Source organism: Melanostigma gelatinosum (assembly GCF_949748355.1).
Source record: "Melanostigma gelatinosum genome assembly, chromosome: 7".
Classification (NCBI taxonomy): Eukaryota; Metazoa; Chordata; class Actinopteri; order Perciformes; family Zoarcidae; genus Melanostigma; species Melanostigma gelatinosum.
The window spans coordinates 20,645,659-20,661,165 of record NC_136640.1 but is presented as its reverse complement, the minus strand read 5'-3'; the positions used below and the strand labels follow the sequence as shown (position 1 = coordinate 20,661,165).

The 15,507-nt window shown below is 46.4% G+C and overlaps 1 protein-coding gene across 5 annotated transcripts in view; it reads right to left on the bottom strand.

The window, feature by feature from the left end:
* aplp2 (amyloid beta (A4) precursor-like protein 2) overlaps positions 1 to 14,956 on the bottom strand; it is a 56,564-nt gene extending 41,608 nt beyond the window's left edge. For all 5 annotated transcript variants that reach the window (XM_079272142.1, XM_079272144.1, XM_079272143.1 and 2 more), the window contains exon 1: positions 14,690 to 14,956. In XM_079272142.1, coding sequence (XP_079128268.1) covers positions 14,690 to 14,761 — 72 coding nt within the window. In that variant the 5' untranslated portion in view covers positions 14,762 to 14,956. The remainder of the gene's footprint in view (positions 1 to 14,689) is intronic.
* Positions 14,957 to 15,507: the final 551 nt, after the last annotated feature.

Sequence of the window (15,507 nt, the reverse complement as noted above, 5' to 3'; positions counted from 1 at the left end):
CCTCTGTAAAAAAATCCGTCAGAAAGCTGCAGCTGATTCAGAACGCTGCAGCTCGAGTCCTCACTAAGACCAGGAGGGTGGACCACATCACTCCAGTTCTGAGGTCTTTGCACTGGCTTCCTGTCCAACAAAGAATTGACTTTAAAATCCTGCTGTTGGTTTACAAAGCACTGAATGGTTTGGGACCAAAATACATCTCCGATCTGCTACTACCTTATGAACCATGCCGACCCCTTAGGTCGTCTGGGACCGGTCTACTTTCTGTTCCCAGAGTCAGAACTAAACATGGAGAAGCAGCGTTCAGTTTTTCTGCTCCACATATCTGGAACAAAGTCCCAGAAAGCTGCAGGTCTGCTGAGACCCTCAGCTCATTTAAATCAAGATTGAAGACCTTTCTGTTTGCTGCTGCCTTTAATTGAACCATGTTCAATTCATATATTCATCAATTTCCTGCATTTCTGCATTTTATTTCTTACACTGTTTTTTAATTGTTTTTGAAATCTCCTTTTCTTTTGCCTTGTGTTTTGATGCTTTTAATGGTTTTATGTGAAGCACTTTGAATTACCTTGTTGTTGAAATGTGCTATACAAATAAACTTGCCTTGCCTTGTTAATTAGAGCAAAGCACTGTTTTTTCGTCCTGTGGCACACTGCCTTCTCACTGGGAGAAGGTGTGTCTGGGCTATTTATAAGCTCCAGTTGGTGGGCCAGTGGGGTCTTGTCTTCCAGGCCTGCCCTCGCCAGTAGAGCTTTTTCAGATTAAGAAATAAACACTCAAAAACATGAGGATTCTGCCACCTTTTTTGTTCAGTGGTATCATCCTAATTAGAACCATATTTCATCTTAAGAGGTTCTATAAATCAGAGCTCAGAATGGATTTCTGGCAAAATAGAGCTAAAGGTACTTTATTGTCCTTTATGAAAAGTTCTGTCAGAAGACTAAAAAGGGTAAAAACCTGCTCATGTGGTATTCATTTATTTCCGGTGTCAAATTAAGGATTCACAGTGATTGTGATGTGCAATGGTTTGCTCACACTGCGAGTGTCATGGTTATAGAGTGGGTAGTGCAGGAGCCTGGTAAAATCTATGAAGTCTGTGACTAAGAAATATCAGAGATGTCGTGATACATGTCAGTTTCGGTGTTATCTTTAATCTTGCTTTAATTGTGATGAGTTAACACATCAACAGTCCTGCAACCATTGTTTTGGGGATATTTACAGACGGAGTCATGTAGGCCAGGGTTCGTGTGTGCTACCTCTGTGACACATGGTGTTGACAGCTGCTTCTTTTCATCTGCCAGCGATGAGCTTTAGGAGGCGTTTACACTAAATAACAGCCTGTTCTAACAAAGGAAGGGGCTGAGTTGGGGAGGATGTGCCACTTCAGGTATACTTTAAGAAGTCCAGTTTAAGCAATAAATACACGAGTTGAAGGTTTAGATGTCAAAACACTGCACATCAGTTTATAACACTGACAGAGGATGTCACCGCTCTGGAAAGTTATCACTGCTGCAATATTTTGTTTTAACAATCACAAGGTTAAAAGAAAAGTATGGCATTCAAGTTACACCGAAGGAACGTGCGTTTGCACATATTGTATTGGAAAGAGTTACAAGAGTTGTTATTGTAGCACCAAGCACAAGAGCCCCCACCCGTTTTACGCCTGTGAAAAGTCTCGGTGCTAAACATGCTAGAGAACTGTTATGTTCCTTGAATTTTCACAAGTGAGGTTTTACTGCACAAGCGTTTTCACAGAGAACCCTTTAACTCATGCAAAGTGCAGCTCAGATATTTATAATGCAGGTCCAAGTGACCAAAGGGCAGTCAGGCATGGGGTAAAAATGTAATTTGGTACAGATAGCTAAGCCACTCATCACAGGGCAAAGGTCTTCACTCCTCATGTTAATCTCTTTACCCTCCCTCACTTTACATATTTGTTCCCTGTGACAAATGTCCTCACACACTGCCGCAGACAGACACACACACACAAAGCTGCTGTTCAGATGCCTGCTTGGGAAACGAGTGCCTGACGGCCGACATCGCCGTGCTTGCTGCATTTTGTGTTTCAATACTGGTATATTCTGAGGGCGGGGGGCTGCCAGTGATTCGAGGAGAGCAGGGCAGAGCAGGAGGGGACCGAAGAGCCATTTTCCCTTGGGCCCCTCTTGCTGCCGAATTTGGGAAGAGACATGTCAAGTGAGAGCAAGGGCTTAACTGCAGCTTCCTCGTTAGTCCAATCACTGTCATGTCCTGTTGGGAAAGAGGCAAAGAATGCAGGAATAAAGATGGGCTGAAGGAGAGAGGCAGGGCAGGTGAGTGTGACTCTCACCCAATAAAACACAGACTCTGCTATTGGCCTTCTCAATAATTATCCATCATGAAACATGTGTCTGCCTCTCCGCTGTGCCAGCTTGTCCATAACAACAATGAGTTGTCACAACGGCGGTAAAAATAGAAGCAAAAACAGCGCAACGCTAAATAAATTGTTAATAGCTACTTAATTGCGGCAGTTCTGACCGAGGGGTTTATTAGAAGCGTACTTGAGTTTGAGCGAAAATCAAATGTCTGAGAAAATACAACAGAACGAGCCAAAAATATCCGAGTTCAAAGGTGTGTGCTGTTGTTTCCAGAGAAGGTAGGTCAACACAAATTAAAGTCAGTCAACAGAGAAATAACTGATAACTGTGCGCTGCAGCAATAAAGAGATAATTACACCGAGGGTTTTACCCAGAGCTTGTTGTTTAGTTGCTAAGCTACGCAGGTGCATGATTGCATAAGTAAGGCGCTGGAGTGTAAAAACTACTTCTTGCAGGAAGAAGATAATTGCTTTTCTTGTTGCGTTAATGACTCGAGGATTGTGATGATTGAGGTCCATTTGCAGGTGACTTTTTTGCAGCAGCCTCACAGCTGCCTGGTGTGCTGGCAATGGGTTTGAGCATGCCCTGCTCTTATGCAGAGCTCCCGTCAGTACAATGACCCATTCTTCCCTTCTGCCCACTAAAAGCCCTTTGCATGAGCAACCCCTCGAGTCCTCCGTCTCCCTTCTTTCATCTCTATTCACTTTGAGCACTCTGGATAACTCTTTGTGCACCCATCTCCTCTTGCCTCAAACTATCTCTGTACATGTACCTCTCTCCACCTGCTCGTCTCTCTCAGCCATGTGAGCTGTGGCGACCCTCTCAGCCCTCTCTATCCGGGCTTACCGTCCACGTGGCATAGAGCGGATTACATTCTTGACATCACTGTGCCAGATGTTTATGACTGAAATAGACAGAGAAACTATCCTCACCACTAACGCAAACAATGCATTCAGCCAAAACTCGACACCACAGTTCCCATTTAATCTTCAGCAGGTTCCTCTGTTTTACTAGGACAGATTCCATTTTGCCTCATGTTCTCTCCTGCTTCCTTTGTCTCTAACGTCCACCTTTACAGAGCTGCTGACTTCATTACATTGTTGAGGAATCTAAATTGACTAGCTTTCTGTTGTTTTAACGTCATTGCTTTTCCATTCTTCCTCCTGCAGCATCTGCTCCCATCTCTCTCCAGTGAGCCGGTATGGAGATCAAATAGCCGATAAGCCACCCACTGTAACATACACATTAGCATGATTAAATTGGCCATTGCCTGCCCATTTATTAAAAGCGTCTTGGTGCTGGGTGGGAGACCCATCCAGCCTGTGAGTTAATGAGGGTTGCAAGGGTATTTCTGACAGTGCCGGCTTCCTGTGGTGGAATTTCAGGTGAGGTGACGAAAGGGGCCCTGTTGGGAAGCAAGAGCTGGGCGGGAAAAAGTAAACTGTTGGCCCGGCTCTGGCAGTGGCTGTGCAGGAGATTTAGGGCTTAGGCGATTGTTAGACAGGGCTCAGTTTGTTTTGAACTATGGGCCTGTGTTTTCCGCTGGGCGCTTTATGTGAACACAGACTCTTCCCCCACTTTGTACTGCACTCTCAGCAGTTTAAAAGAGGAGGATTAGACACAGGAGTGTGCCTCTCTCGTCTGTCTGAGAGCACTGCCTCCTAATCTCTGGCGCTGAGGAGAGGGGATTTGGAAGAAATGACCTGTGCTCACTTCTCTTGCTTCTCTTTCCTCTTATACCCTCCAAATTGAGTGAAAACACAGTGCTGCATCCTTCCATCTGTCACTCCTATACTCTTTCATACCACTTTTTCATTTTCCTGCTGGATGACTCTACACTCATCAGCATGCAGCACCACGCGGCTGCTCCTCGGGACCAGGCAGGCTGGCAGACAGGCAGGCAGACTTGTCAATAAAGGAACAACAGTAACAGGGCATCTCAGCGAGGCCTCCAGCCTTGTCACTGACGTCTCTCTCAGCTGCCTGGACTCCCTCAGTTAATGAGCACGCAATTGTTGAGCAAGCAAAAGCGAAATTAAGGAGGCAAGGAGGGAAAAAGGTCGCGAGGTGAGAAGTGTAATAGAGTTAGTAGAGTGAGAGAAGAGGGAGGTGAGGGAAGCACAGGGACAGAATGTTCCAGTGAACAGAGTAAGACATGAAATAGATCATTGTCTCCTAAAAATGTGTGCGCAGTACAGTCAGCGACAAGAGAAGAGGGGACGAAGAACACCGTGCCTAAATCAGACGGACTGTTGGGGGAATGCTGCACGGTGGGAACTGACATTGAGAGCAGACGGGGGGGGGGGGGGAAAGCAGTTTCAAGGACAACGTGGAAATATCACATTCAGTCACTATACGGCAGCCAGCAGTTTGTGTTGAGGGCACCCGCCAGAGAAGTGCAGGAGAAAGAACGAGATCAAGGACATGCAATGTTTTCCAAGATCTGAGAACATGAAATGATAGCAGGTGACAGATGTACTGCATGAGAATGCTGAACGAGAGGAGACATGTGTTGACCTTACTAGCATTAGCATGATAGCAGGAGTTTGACTTTGATGCCACAACTGATTTTCAATTCTACAAAACCACAGCGAAAAACAGTGCAGACATCAAGCAGCGGGCTACCACGTGCTACTCAGACATGTCTGCAACACATCGTGCACCGTTCGTCAAAAAGATCTATCGACGGACAATGTATCGACAATTTTGTTAATTGTTTAAGTAATTCATCAGACAAAAACACCAAACAGTTTGCTGTTTCTCAAATGTGAAGCACTGGTAACCCGTGAACTCTTTTCGTCATGTTTTAACTGTGAGACAGCTTTTATTATTCACATATTCCAATTTCACTTGCACTCAAAGGCCCTGTGGAGGTGATGTACAGATGTTTTTTCAGCTCGCAGAACACATTATTGAGAACATATTGAACGTGTAAATGTTTCTGTTCAATTTAAGAAAAAAATATTTTTCATCACCATCGTACAAGGCTGTACTACAATAGTGACGACACTCAACCACTTGGAAATAAGTTATGCACGGCAGCTGAGTTAGACCACCCAAGCAGATTTTAAATGAATCTGTGCTCTGATTGCAGAGCTCCCTGCTCCCTTTTCCTCCCCTGCAGACACCGAGCAGGGAAGCAGAGACAAAGCCTACGCGTCTGCATTAGCCTGTGATGCTCGGGGCGATGCAAGGGAGGCCATCTTTACCGGGAGAAAATGATGGATGTGATGTAGATATGCGTATCTGTCATTAAGCCCAGCTGTGCCCTCCCTCAGCCTCTTCTCTGGGGGAGGGGGGAGGGATTTCAATCAGACTAGTGAAGAGTATAACTCAAGGAAGACATGCTGAGGCCAACAGCTAATCAGTCATGTCTCTATGGAGAAGACACAGACTTCACAGCAGGAGCATCCGTCTCTGAGCCTTTCTACTACACTCCCTCTTTGTCAATCGATTGACCTTCCCCCCTCTCCCCCCCCTCCCTCCTGCATCTTCCCCTACAGTGCATGGCCCAACTCAGACGCCTCTGCTGCATGCTACTACTTCTCTGGGAGATATCCCAAATCCAAATCAGCACGATGACAGCGACTGTGAGGCCATATCCACACTAGTCCAGTTTTCCTACGTTTACACTGAGCAGCCACACCGCGCCGGAGTTTTGGAGCAGCCTTAACGGAGGAACCTGAAAACTCCGCCGAGGTTGGAGGTATTTGAGAACTCCGGGGTTTTGGTTCAGTGTAGACGTCGGATACGGATGTCTGTTCGAAAAAAATGAGGCCACACCCGTGCTCGCTACTGGATTGGTTATTACCAGCCATGACATCTCCGTCCCTGATTCGTCACACTCACTATCACGTGACCCGTACCCGGAAGAAAACAAACAGCCGGCGACCAGCAGTGATTCATTTCAACATGGATTGCTTGCTGTGTTGTCTGTACTAGCAGCTATTGTGGAGTTAAATGCGTCATTTTACAATGCTGCTAATGCCTACATGCGGAGGAGGCGAGCTGTTCTTCGAGCGATGAGCGAGCTGCTCGACCATCGGCGATCAGCCCCCACGGAGCGGCTGGCTGAAGCTACAGTTAGCAATAAATGCTATTCAGAGCTACAGCTACAAACAGACAACACAGCGCAAACGAGTGAGAGACGAGTGATCGACGCTGATTAGTTTTACGTTTTCCGTTTGGTAGCCTTGAGAGACCTTAGTCTGCAAGTATTTATTTATGAAAATATGTACGAAGATATATTATAGTCGCTCATTTCCCCATTGGCGGTAATGTTAAAATTAGCTTAGAAGCTAGCGAGTCGGACCTGTTGCATGATGTTGTGCCCTAAAAGATGGAGCAAATGCCCTAAAGAATTGATAGAGGGCGAAGATGATGCCCCTGTTTTTTCTGCTGGGTGACCCAGCTTATCCCCTGATGCCGTATCTCATGAAGGAATACCCCAATGGAGCTAACGTTACATTCATCAGCCCCCACGACAACAACACATGGAAGCGAGTGATCGACGTGTGTTGACCACATTTATGGACCATAATCGAGTAAACGTTTCCGTGTAAGTGTTGATTTTAAAGTAAAGTTGATGTGAGAGAGAGAGAGAGAGATATATATATATAGACAGACCCGCAGCGCTGTAACTACGTCTGAAAAATAAAACTTTGAAAACTTTCCACGAACTGTGTCTGTTTGAGTTTATAGCGGAAGATCTTAAGTATCAAATACAACCTTTCATTATTAAAGACTACTTCATTACTCGGTCATATTGTTTTTTAACTAAGCAAGCAATCCACTTCCTGTTTACACCATCACGCGCATGCCCAGTGTACGTTAGTGTACGCAGGCTGCCGTGTGGATGCTCCAATAATGCTGAAAACTCCCGCGTGGACGGAGATCGGTTCTATTTGAGAACTCTGCATCCAACGAGACACGCCTAGTGTGGATATGGCCTGAGGCAGACAAATCCCTGCACCCTCGCATGACTGGGCTGCCTGTCAGCTCCCAGGACCTCAATAATAGCGCAGTGACGCTAAATGGGCTCCTGAAACATAAGGACGTGATGTGATGAACACTGAAGGGAGCGGTTGGAGGGGAAGTGGGGAATGGAGGGGGTGGAGTCCGGTGAAGGCGGCTCGCTGCTCAGAAGGCTCTATAATTAGCTGCAGAAGATCAAATGACTTTTAATGGGTTTGTCTGAAAACTGCAGCCTATTTCAGATTTCCGCTTGGAGCTATATTCATATCTCATCAAACTAATGGAAATCTCCAGAGCGCTTGATTGGTTTTTATCTCAGATCAAAATGGCTGATGGAGGTGCATGGCTGCAGCATTCCTGAGCTGCAGCTCTGTAATGAAAAAAGAGCAATATCAGGGCACTATTATGCATTATGTGGATGTGTGAAAAGTGGAAGTGGTTGTAACCAAAAACGTACACATGATGTCAAGTGACATGAGTGCTCCTTCAGCTGGTGATCTGTGAGCACTCAGAACTCGTGCTTTGATGCATCGTTGTTGCTATAGGAGTTATTTCCCACAGATGTTTCAGTGCGAATGGTCTTATAATAACTTATTGTGGCAGATTATGGCAACTTCTACTGGTCATTAGTGAGAGAATTAATAAGAGAGACACTACAAGGATAATATCAGGGTCATAGCGCAGCCACGGCCTGATCCGGGGGGAGGGAGGTCTGGTGCAGACTGCTACATATGCTGCCAACAATTAGGCCTTGAGCGTGCAGCAACACTCAGCACATAAACTGACAAACACAGTGCGGTGGACCAGGCTTGGTGAACAGTCTGATGCAGAAACAATTACTAATTAATCGATGAGTCAATCAACTGGCAATTAACTGATCAGTTACAAAATTGATCAAGCTAAAATGCCAAACATTTACGAATGTCAGCTTCTTAAATATGAGGATTTGCTGTTTTCATAAATTTTATGCAATTATTAATTGTATATATTTGGGTTTAGAACTGCTGATTGGACAAAACTAGCAACCTGAACAAAATGTGATACGCTCTTCTGACAATTTAGTGAGTTTGATATTTGTTGAGATCATAAACAACAAACGAATCAGTGGTGAACACAATCATTACTTGCAATACTGCAGCTGTCTGTTCTACCTTTATGACTCCTGCAAAGTTATTGTTCTTGCTCCTTCAATAAACTGTTATTAAAACGTATGGACAGCGGATGCAGGGGAAATAAAGGACTGAGGCAGAATAGGGAGTTGCAGCACATGCTCTCAGTGAACATTATACGTGTCACAATCTGTTTGTGCCTTTTATTTCCCAGGGTTTCCTGCTGGCATTCAAGCTAAATGAATTGCATGAATGTAGTCATCTGATGTTTTCTATTTTAGACTGAGGAAATCGTGCCCGATGAATTCCAGACAGTTTCTAACTAATTTACATTTTGCCTTCTCTGTCAATGAAACAATACACAACCCTTCCTTTTATTATCTGCGAGGGCAGGGAGGGGATCTGCAGGCTTTAGGTCTTCATGCACGGACACTTCTCACTATAGGAATTACAGTAGGAGTTTATGGAATAGTAGGGGAACAACTCAAAGAAAAAAAATAAGATCTAATTCATATTACAGGGAGAAAAAAATCTGTTCTCCTTCAGACATCCAAGGCGGAATGCTAGCGTCTCCTGTTCCCCATCGGTGAAATCTCCACCTTGTTCCGTCTGTGTCTCAAGTGGACCGACCTACAGAGCTGCTGTTTGTCCTTGAGAAAGTGCTGTATCAGACTGTATCAGACAGGCTAACAGGGCCGTCACATAGCTGGAGTACCAGCGGCGGCAACAGCACGGACCTCACTCTGGGGGTGTACAGTTACACTGCAATGCTTCCATCTATTTCCATTCTGACATTTTCATTTCACCCCACTCTCTTGAGGACAAAAAGGATAAACTCCTCGAAAAAGGAAACGTGGACTTCGTGCCACCATTGGTTCCAGCCTGGGTGATACCATTCCCGCTACAGGCACAGGGGTAAAAAGAGGAGGGATATGAAGGAAGGCTGAAGGATATAAGCAGGAAGATGGAAAGGGAGGGAGCTGGAACTAACATGCTGTGTTTTCTCTGGCACTAAATGGCGTATTTGTGCAGCGTTGCTCAGCAAAACAGAGCAATGCAGCAGCCAGCCAGCCTGCCAGACATGCAGCCTGCTTATCAAGGCAAGAGAACCACCTCCTTCAGCTATAACACTGGCACTGTGTTTGTACATGGACATGCAGATAAGTTAAGAGAGGGACTTCCAGTGGCTCTCAAATCACCACAAAAAATGTGACAACTCAATCTTGTCCTAAAGCAGGATGAACATGATGCCAAGACAGAAAACATAAAAATCCAATGGCCTACCAGCACGGTGCATGCACATGCAGAGACAATAAGGACGGACATGTCTGATGCACAAAGACAGACAGACCCATCCACGCACTCAAGCTCTCACACGAAACAAAGAAAAGACATCTATTATAACTGAAGTTTGGAAAACTAGGTCAGATTTGATTGCTCTTGTTCGACAACAGACACACAATTCAGGTGAAGATGGGTTCAGACAACCCTTGAGTCATTAATGCGAATACATTTTCTGGTGCAGTTGAGCAGGAAAAACAGCAGGAAACAATATCTGGCACACAGTTGAACTGGCTCTTTGATTATTAGCGTTCTGCCTCCATTTGATTTCACTTTGTGTGCAGGGACGAGAGGCAGACAAATCAGTGCACAGGCCTCGCCAGAGCCTGCATACGACTCACTGATCTTACAAAAACGAGAGCTGCACACCTGAATGAGACGAGGAGGGGGACAGCAGACACAAGTCTTCCTCACATGTGGATAGACGGGGACTGAAGAAGAGACGGGCTGGGCCATAAGCAGAGGTGCAGGAGCACTATAACTCATAGATAGCACACCAGATATTTTATTCATGGGAAGAAAAACCCAAGTAGCAAGAGTGACTCACTGAGCTACAGGGACACACACACAGAGTAGGGGGGGGGGGGGGTGACAGGCTTTAACCCACCTATGCTGACTGTCTTCTTATTCTCAAACAGAAAACACATTAAAAAATAAAGTCTGGAATGGCAGGGCTCCTTTCAAAGGGATTTAAAGGAGATGTTTCTGTCTACTGAACTAGTCAATATAGTTGCTTTCTCTCTCCCCCCCCCCCCCCTCGCTCCCAGTGCTCTCACAGGAAGAGAGCCGCTCACTGCACAATACAGCGAGCCGTTAGCACTCCCGGCTATGCATTCCTGAGTACTCTGACCGACAAAAGGAATTCTCATGCAGCCGTGCTGAGCCAGGCCATTGCCCAAAACGCAGACTCAGGTGTAGTGGGCGCTCACGTTGGCTGCATAAGCACGAGGAGGATTCTCACGGCTGTGCAGATTGGCCTACATATGGCAGGAGGCCTGGTGCAACTTAAGCGGTGTGCAGTCATGAGTGTGCTGATCTGAACCCGCTCACTCTGCGCCGAGTCCCCACCGCCCAGGATCTCTCACTGAGAAAATAACTGGCTAAATATGTGATGAGCTGAGCTGTAAGCGGATTTGGGCAGACAAACACACACGTTGTGGAGGAATATGCAGACGCACAAACGTGCATCTCCAGCTGCAAAAGAAAAAGGAGGCAACTACGCTGACTTCGGATAATTAGAGCGCACGCTCTGTCCTGGGAGACAAAGCCTGGCATCGTGAGAACAAGGCTCGCCATGAGGCCTCTCTATTTAAAAAATCATTTGGAAATGAGGGTTTGACTGAGGGAGTGGGCGAGTGATCTGAGCGAGCGTATGGTAGGACGTCGGGATTAGCACCTTCCCCTTCGCAGATCTATAAGCGCCCAGCGTTTCTTGTTCGCTAAGAGGATTCACTGGGATACGGGGCTGTCCCTCTCAACAATTGAAAGCAAGGTTTTAGGCGCTAATCTACCAATTCAAGGCAGAGTGAGGCTGATTCTCGGCTGACGGAGCACATGCTGCCGCCTGCGACTTGATTGACACGGCAGAACGTGGAAGTCAAAGAGGTAATCGTTACGGCTTAGAGGAGAGAAGAACAGCACACAGAAGGCTTTAACGGTGCCCCGCCACCCACGATGACGTCTTGAGAGATCGCATTATCCAACGCAAGTGCTGCTGGTTGTTGATTGGGGTTTTGTTCAGGCTTGAAACGCCATCAACACTCTGCCTTTGCCCTCGTCTCCCCTCTGTATCTTGATAACCTCTGTATTGTAACGACACGCTGGGTTGTCCCGGCTATTCAGGGGCCACACAAAAGGCCCTCATAGGGATTCACTCAGCCCTGCTAACGGACGGCTCCAAAGCACTCGCCCCACAATCACAGCCAACTGTGGGCATTCATTCATTCATTCGTTCACTCACGGGCAATTGTTCACTATCAGCCCATATCCGGAGCAAATACAGACATGGGAGGCACACAAGGAGCAACTTTAATGCTCGCCTGCGAACACACACAGCAAAGCACGCACAGACTTAAGATGATAAGAGGAAAACTGCTGCTGCAAGAGCACTGCAACCAAAGAGCAATGAGCACAGCACCAAAGTCACTTTTTCTGCCGTTGTGCTGAACAGATTTTTTTCCCTCTTCGGTATTCAGCATTTCTGCTCTTTCGTTGATTGGAGCTGCTCGTCCACTCCTCTCTGACTTGTGCATGTTTGCAATCTAAAAAGCCAAAGTCACCGGCATGAGTTAACACTGTGGTTTTTAAACACGTCTCTTCTACACAGGCTGCTATGATATATTTGACACCAACATTTCAGGCACAAAAATGTGATGATGTGTCTTCTTTTTTACACTGTGTGTCATGGCTGTGATAATCTCTGTGCTTGCTTCAATCAGCAGAGAATAAAATGTGCCGAATGCATTAACTGTTCCAGAATTTCTGTATCCATTAATCCAGCGGGAGTCCTGACAGCGAATGCCTCAGTATGTTGTAATTCTCTGGGTAAACCCGCGATGTGGTTCTTGCCTGCGCCCAGTTTCTAAATTAGCTTGAGAGAAAAATACAGCCGCTCACCCTGGATTTTCCATAAAAGCATCCTTGTTTTTTACCAGGGCAAAAGCTCTTTTGAAGCCACTGCAGAGTTTAAAACCTGTGACACAGAGATGGTCAGATGAGAGGGGGGACAGCTGAAGAAACAAAAGCTCAGGCCCTCTCACAGGTATCTGACAAAACAAAACCGTTTACACAGCTGAGGTAGCTGGCTAATCCCAAAAACACGTGAAAGGGAGGAAGTGCAAAACGAGAGGGCCGCTTCGGTCCGATGACACCTCGACAATCGCAGTGGCGAAAGAGACGAGGGACAATGGGAGGAGAGGGATTAAACCATCCCTGACCAACAGTGAGTGAGTCTCTGAGGACCTCTCACCGGCTCGTAGATTCAAGCTCAAGGTCCAGGGCAGTGCATTCACTCAGCATGTCAGCACGGCAATATCTACCTCAGCTGTGTGTCCACAAGCTCATCAGCTCATTCGGCACACACCAGCAGCGTCACTGACAAACAGCAGCAACAGCAGGCTGTCTCGTCCTGACACGGTTCAACAATTGAGAAATGTACAGAAAGACTTTGGCTGGGTTTGTGTCCTGGCTGAGAAGATGACTGCGGCTTTGTCAAACTGAAGTCATGTCATTTAGTTGGGATGCAACCTGACATAAATCAGATGTAGAGTCATCTCTTTGGATTTGTAGTCTTCTTTCTCAAACTCAAAAGGTCTTCATATTTGTATTTTACCAAACAGATCTTTCTTTATTTCCTCTTCTGTAAGTCTTCAGTGTGTGCATTTGGAGACATGTGCCAAAAAAAAGGAAAGGATGTGAATATCCATATTCTATGCATGTGATGTTTTATAAATGCCGTATCAAACAAAGAAAAAAGCCTTGCCCTTCAGGGACAGCCATTGATTAAATCACAGGAATCCTCAGCATGCGGCCCAAAGTCAAGGCGCACAGCAGCCACCATACATTTCTCAATCTAATCTGCGTGACTGATCAGGAAAAGTCATTGACTTCATCCATTCATCATCTCAGGAGAGTCGGTGCAGTATTGATCAGTGTGTCTGTGCGGTTTGGAAGGCCGGCTGTGAGGAGGCAGTCATTGCAGAGGGGACAGGTCCTTGTACAGAGAGAGAGTGCAGCAGCTGCATAGATTTTGTTGGGGACATAATAACCATTATTCCCCCCCACACACACACGATGCCGCCCAATATACCGCCTCAAAATGGCCGAGGTTTTTGTCTCAAATGCGGGAGAGGGAGAAACATCGCCCGATAACCACTTTGCACAACAGTGCCTGGAGGAGACGTCTTGTTAAGATGTTTTGTCATGGTTGCTGCAGCAGTCAGTAAACACTTGGGGGGCTCTGAAAAAGGGTGCATTGTTATCCGATGACACACACTTCTGAAACTGCAGGCATCAGTGTCCACGGGAAATAACTGGTCAGCCAGCAGGAACATAGGACATCAGGTAGGTAGTGAGTGTGGACACGTGTGTGTACAGGTGTGTGTGTGTGCGTGTGTGTATAGAGGAGGACCTGCATATCTAACAAATAGACTCCTGGGCAGTATTTGAATGGTTCAAATTGTAATAACACCTACAAAGACAATTAAAAGACACCACTGAGTAAGACCAGGGGCAACCTGTTGACGCAGGAAAAGCCGGAGTTTGAATAGGTGAAGGATTTTCTCCTCTCTGTTTCATAAATAACATGCATAATGGACACAACTGTTACACGGAGCAGAAAGTATGCAGTTTATGATCCGTTGCAGAAGTCCAACGTGTCCCCAGAAGCCTGACAAAGCTCCTGCTGCCTTTCATTTGATCTCTGCAGCAAACCCTGCTGTAATTCTTGTCGCACCTCCTTCCGGCCGCACATTGTTCAACTCCCATCAACAAACTGCGATCACAGCTCGAGCATGAGGAGAAAAATGACCCGAGCAAGCGGATTCCGATGGAACGAGCTCTGATTGTAGACCCGCCTTCATGAGCGTGTTTAGACCTTTTGCCACCACGTATCTAAAGTGTTGTGTAGATCCTGACATTGGGCGACTAACGGAAATCAATCCCGCTACTTGTGCGGGATTCTCGTCGAGGGGAAGAAGAAGCCAAAGCCTGGTGAAAATGTGCAGTTACACCAGGCGAGATAAAACAGTGTTTGGTCGGAGAGCTTGGCCACACATGTCTCATGTGAACAGAGGACAAATATACAGGCCGAAAAGATTTGCTTCTGCGTGAGCAAAACACGCGGATGTTTTGATCCCGGGGCTCAGAATAAACCTGCACGGAATAAAGCAAAGACCATTTCAGATGACATACCTCTATGTAGCCGGCCAGCGCGGGGACCACAATGCCCAAAATCAGGACGGATATCGCCGGGACTGAACCCATCTTCCACGATCTTCGGTTGCGCTACTGTTAATAACTTATATCCCGGGAGAGCTCTGCGCGTGAGGGTGACGTCCGGGGGAGAATAAAGAGCAAACCGAGTCCTGATAATCTTTCCCGGAGAGCGAGACGAGTCCTCCTCCGCTTGTTTTGTTACCCGAGCTCGACAGAAAATGTTGGTGGCAGACTGAGTGTCGGTGTCCTCTGGAAATGTGGATTGTGAGTGCGGTCTGTGGGGGCTGCTCTGCCTCTGCTGCCTCCTCCCTCCTCTGGTCCACACGGAGCAGAGCGCGCGCTGCGCCACCAGGCGGTCGGCTGCAGCAGCGTCCATCAAACACAATGGAGCCAGGGCTGCTGCTGCGACAGTAGGTCAGTAATACTAGTAAGTCTACATGTTAACATCTGATTTATGAGGAGCACATGGAACTACAGTCAGGTGTACTGTGCTGAAGTACACAGCTATGGGACTTCAGGTATTTCCGTTCTTTAGTCACTATATGTGATGTTTTATTTGCCACATACTCAACATATACATTCTGCAGTGAAATGCTTTGTTGCCTTCCAGTAATGTGCTCGACATAAAATATCACAAACAGCAATATATAGCCCGCAACAGAAGTAGTAGAAATAAAAACGAGATAGGTTCAGATGAGATGAGCCTTTATTGATCCCGATAAGGACATCTGTGTGTTTCAGCATCATGATGACAGCAATAAGTATAGATACATGGGCCAAAATAAAATCAACAT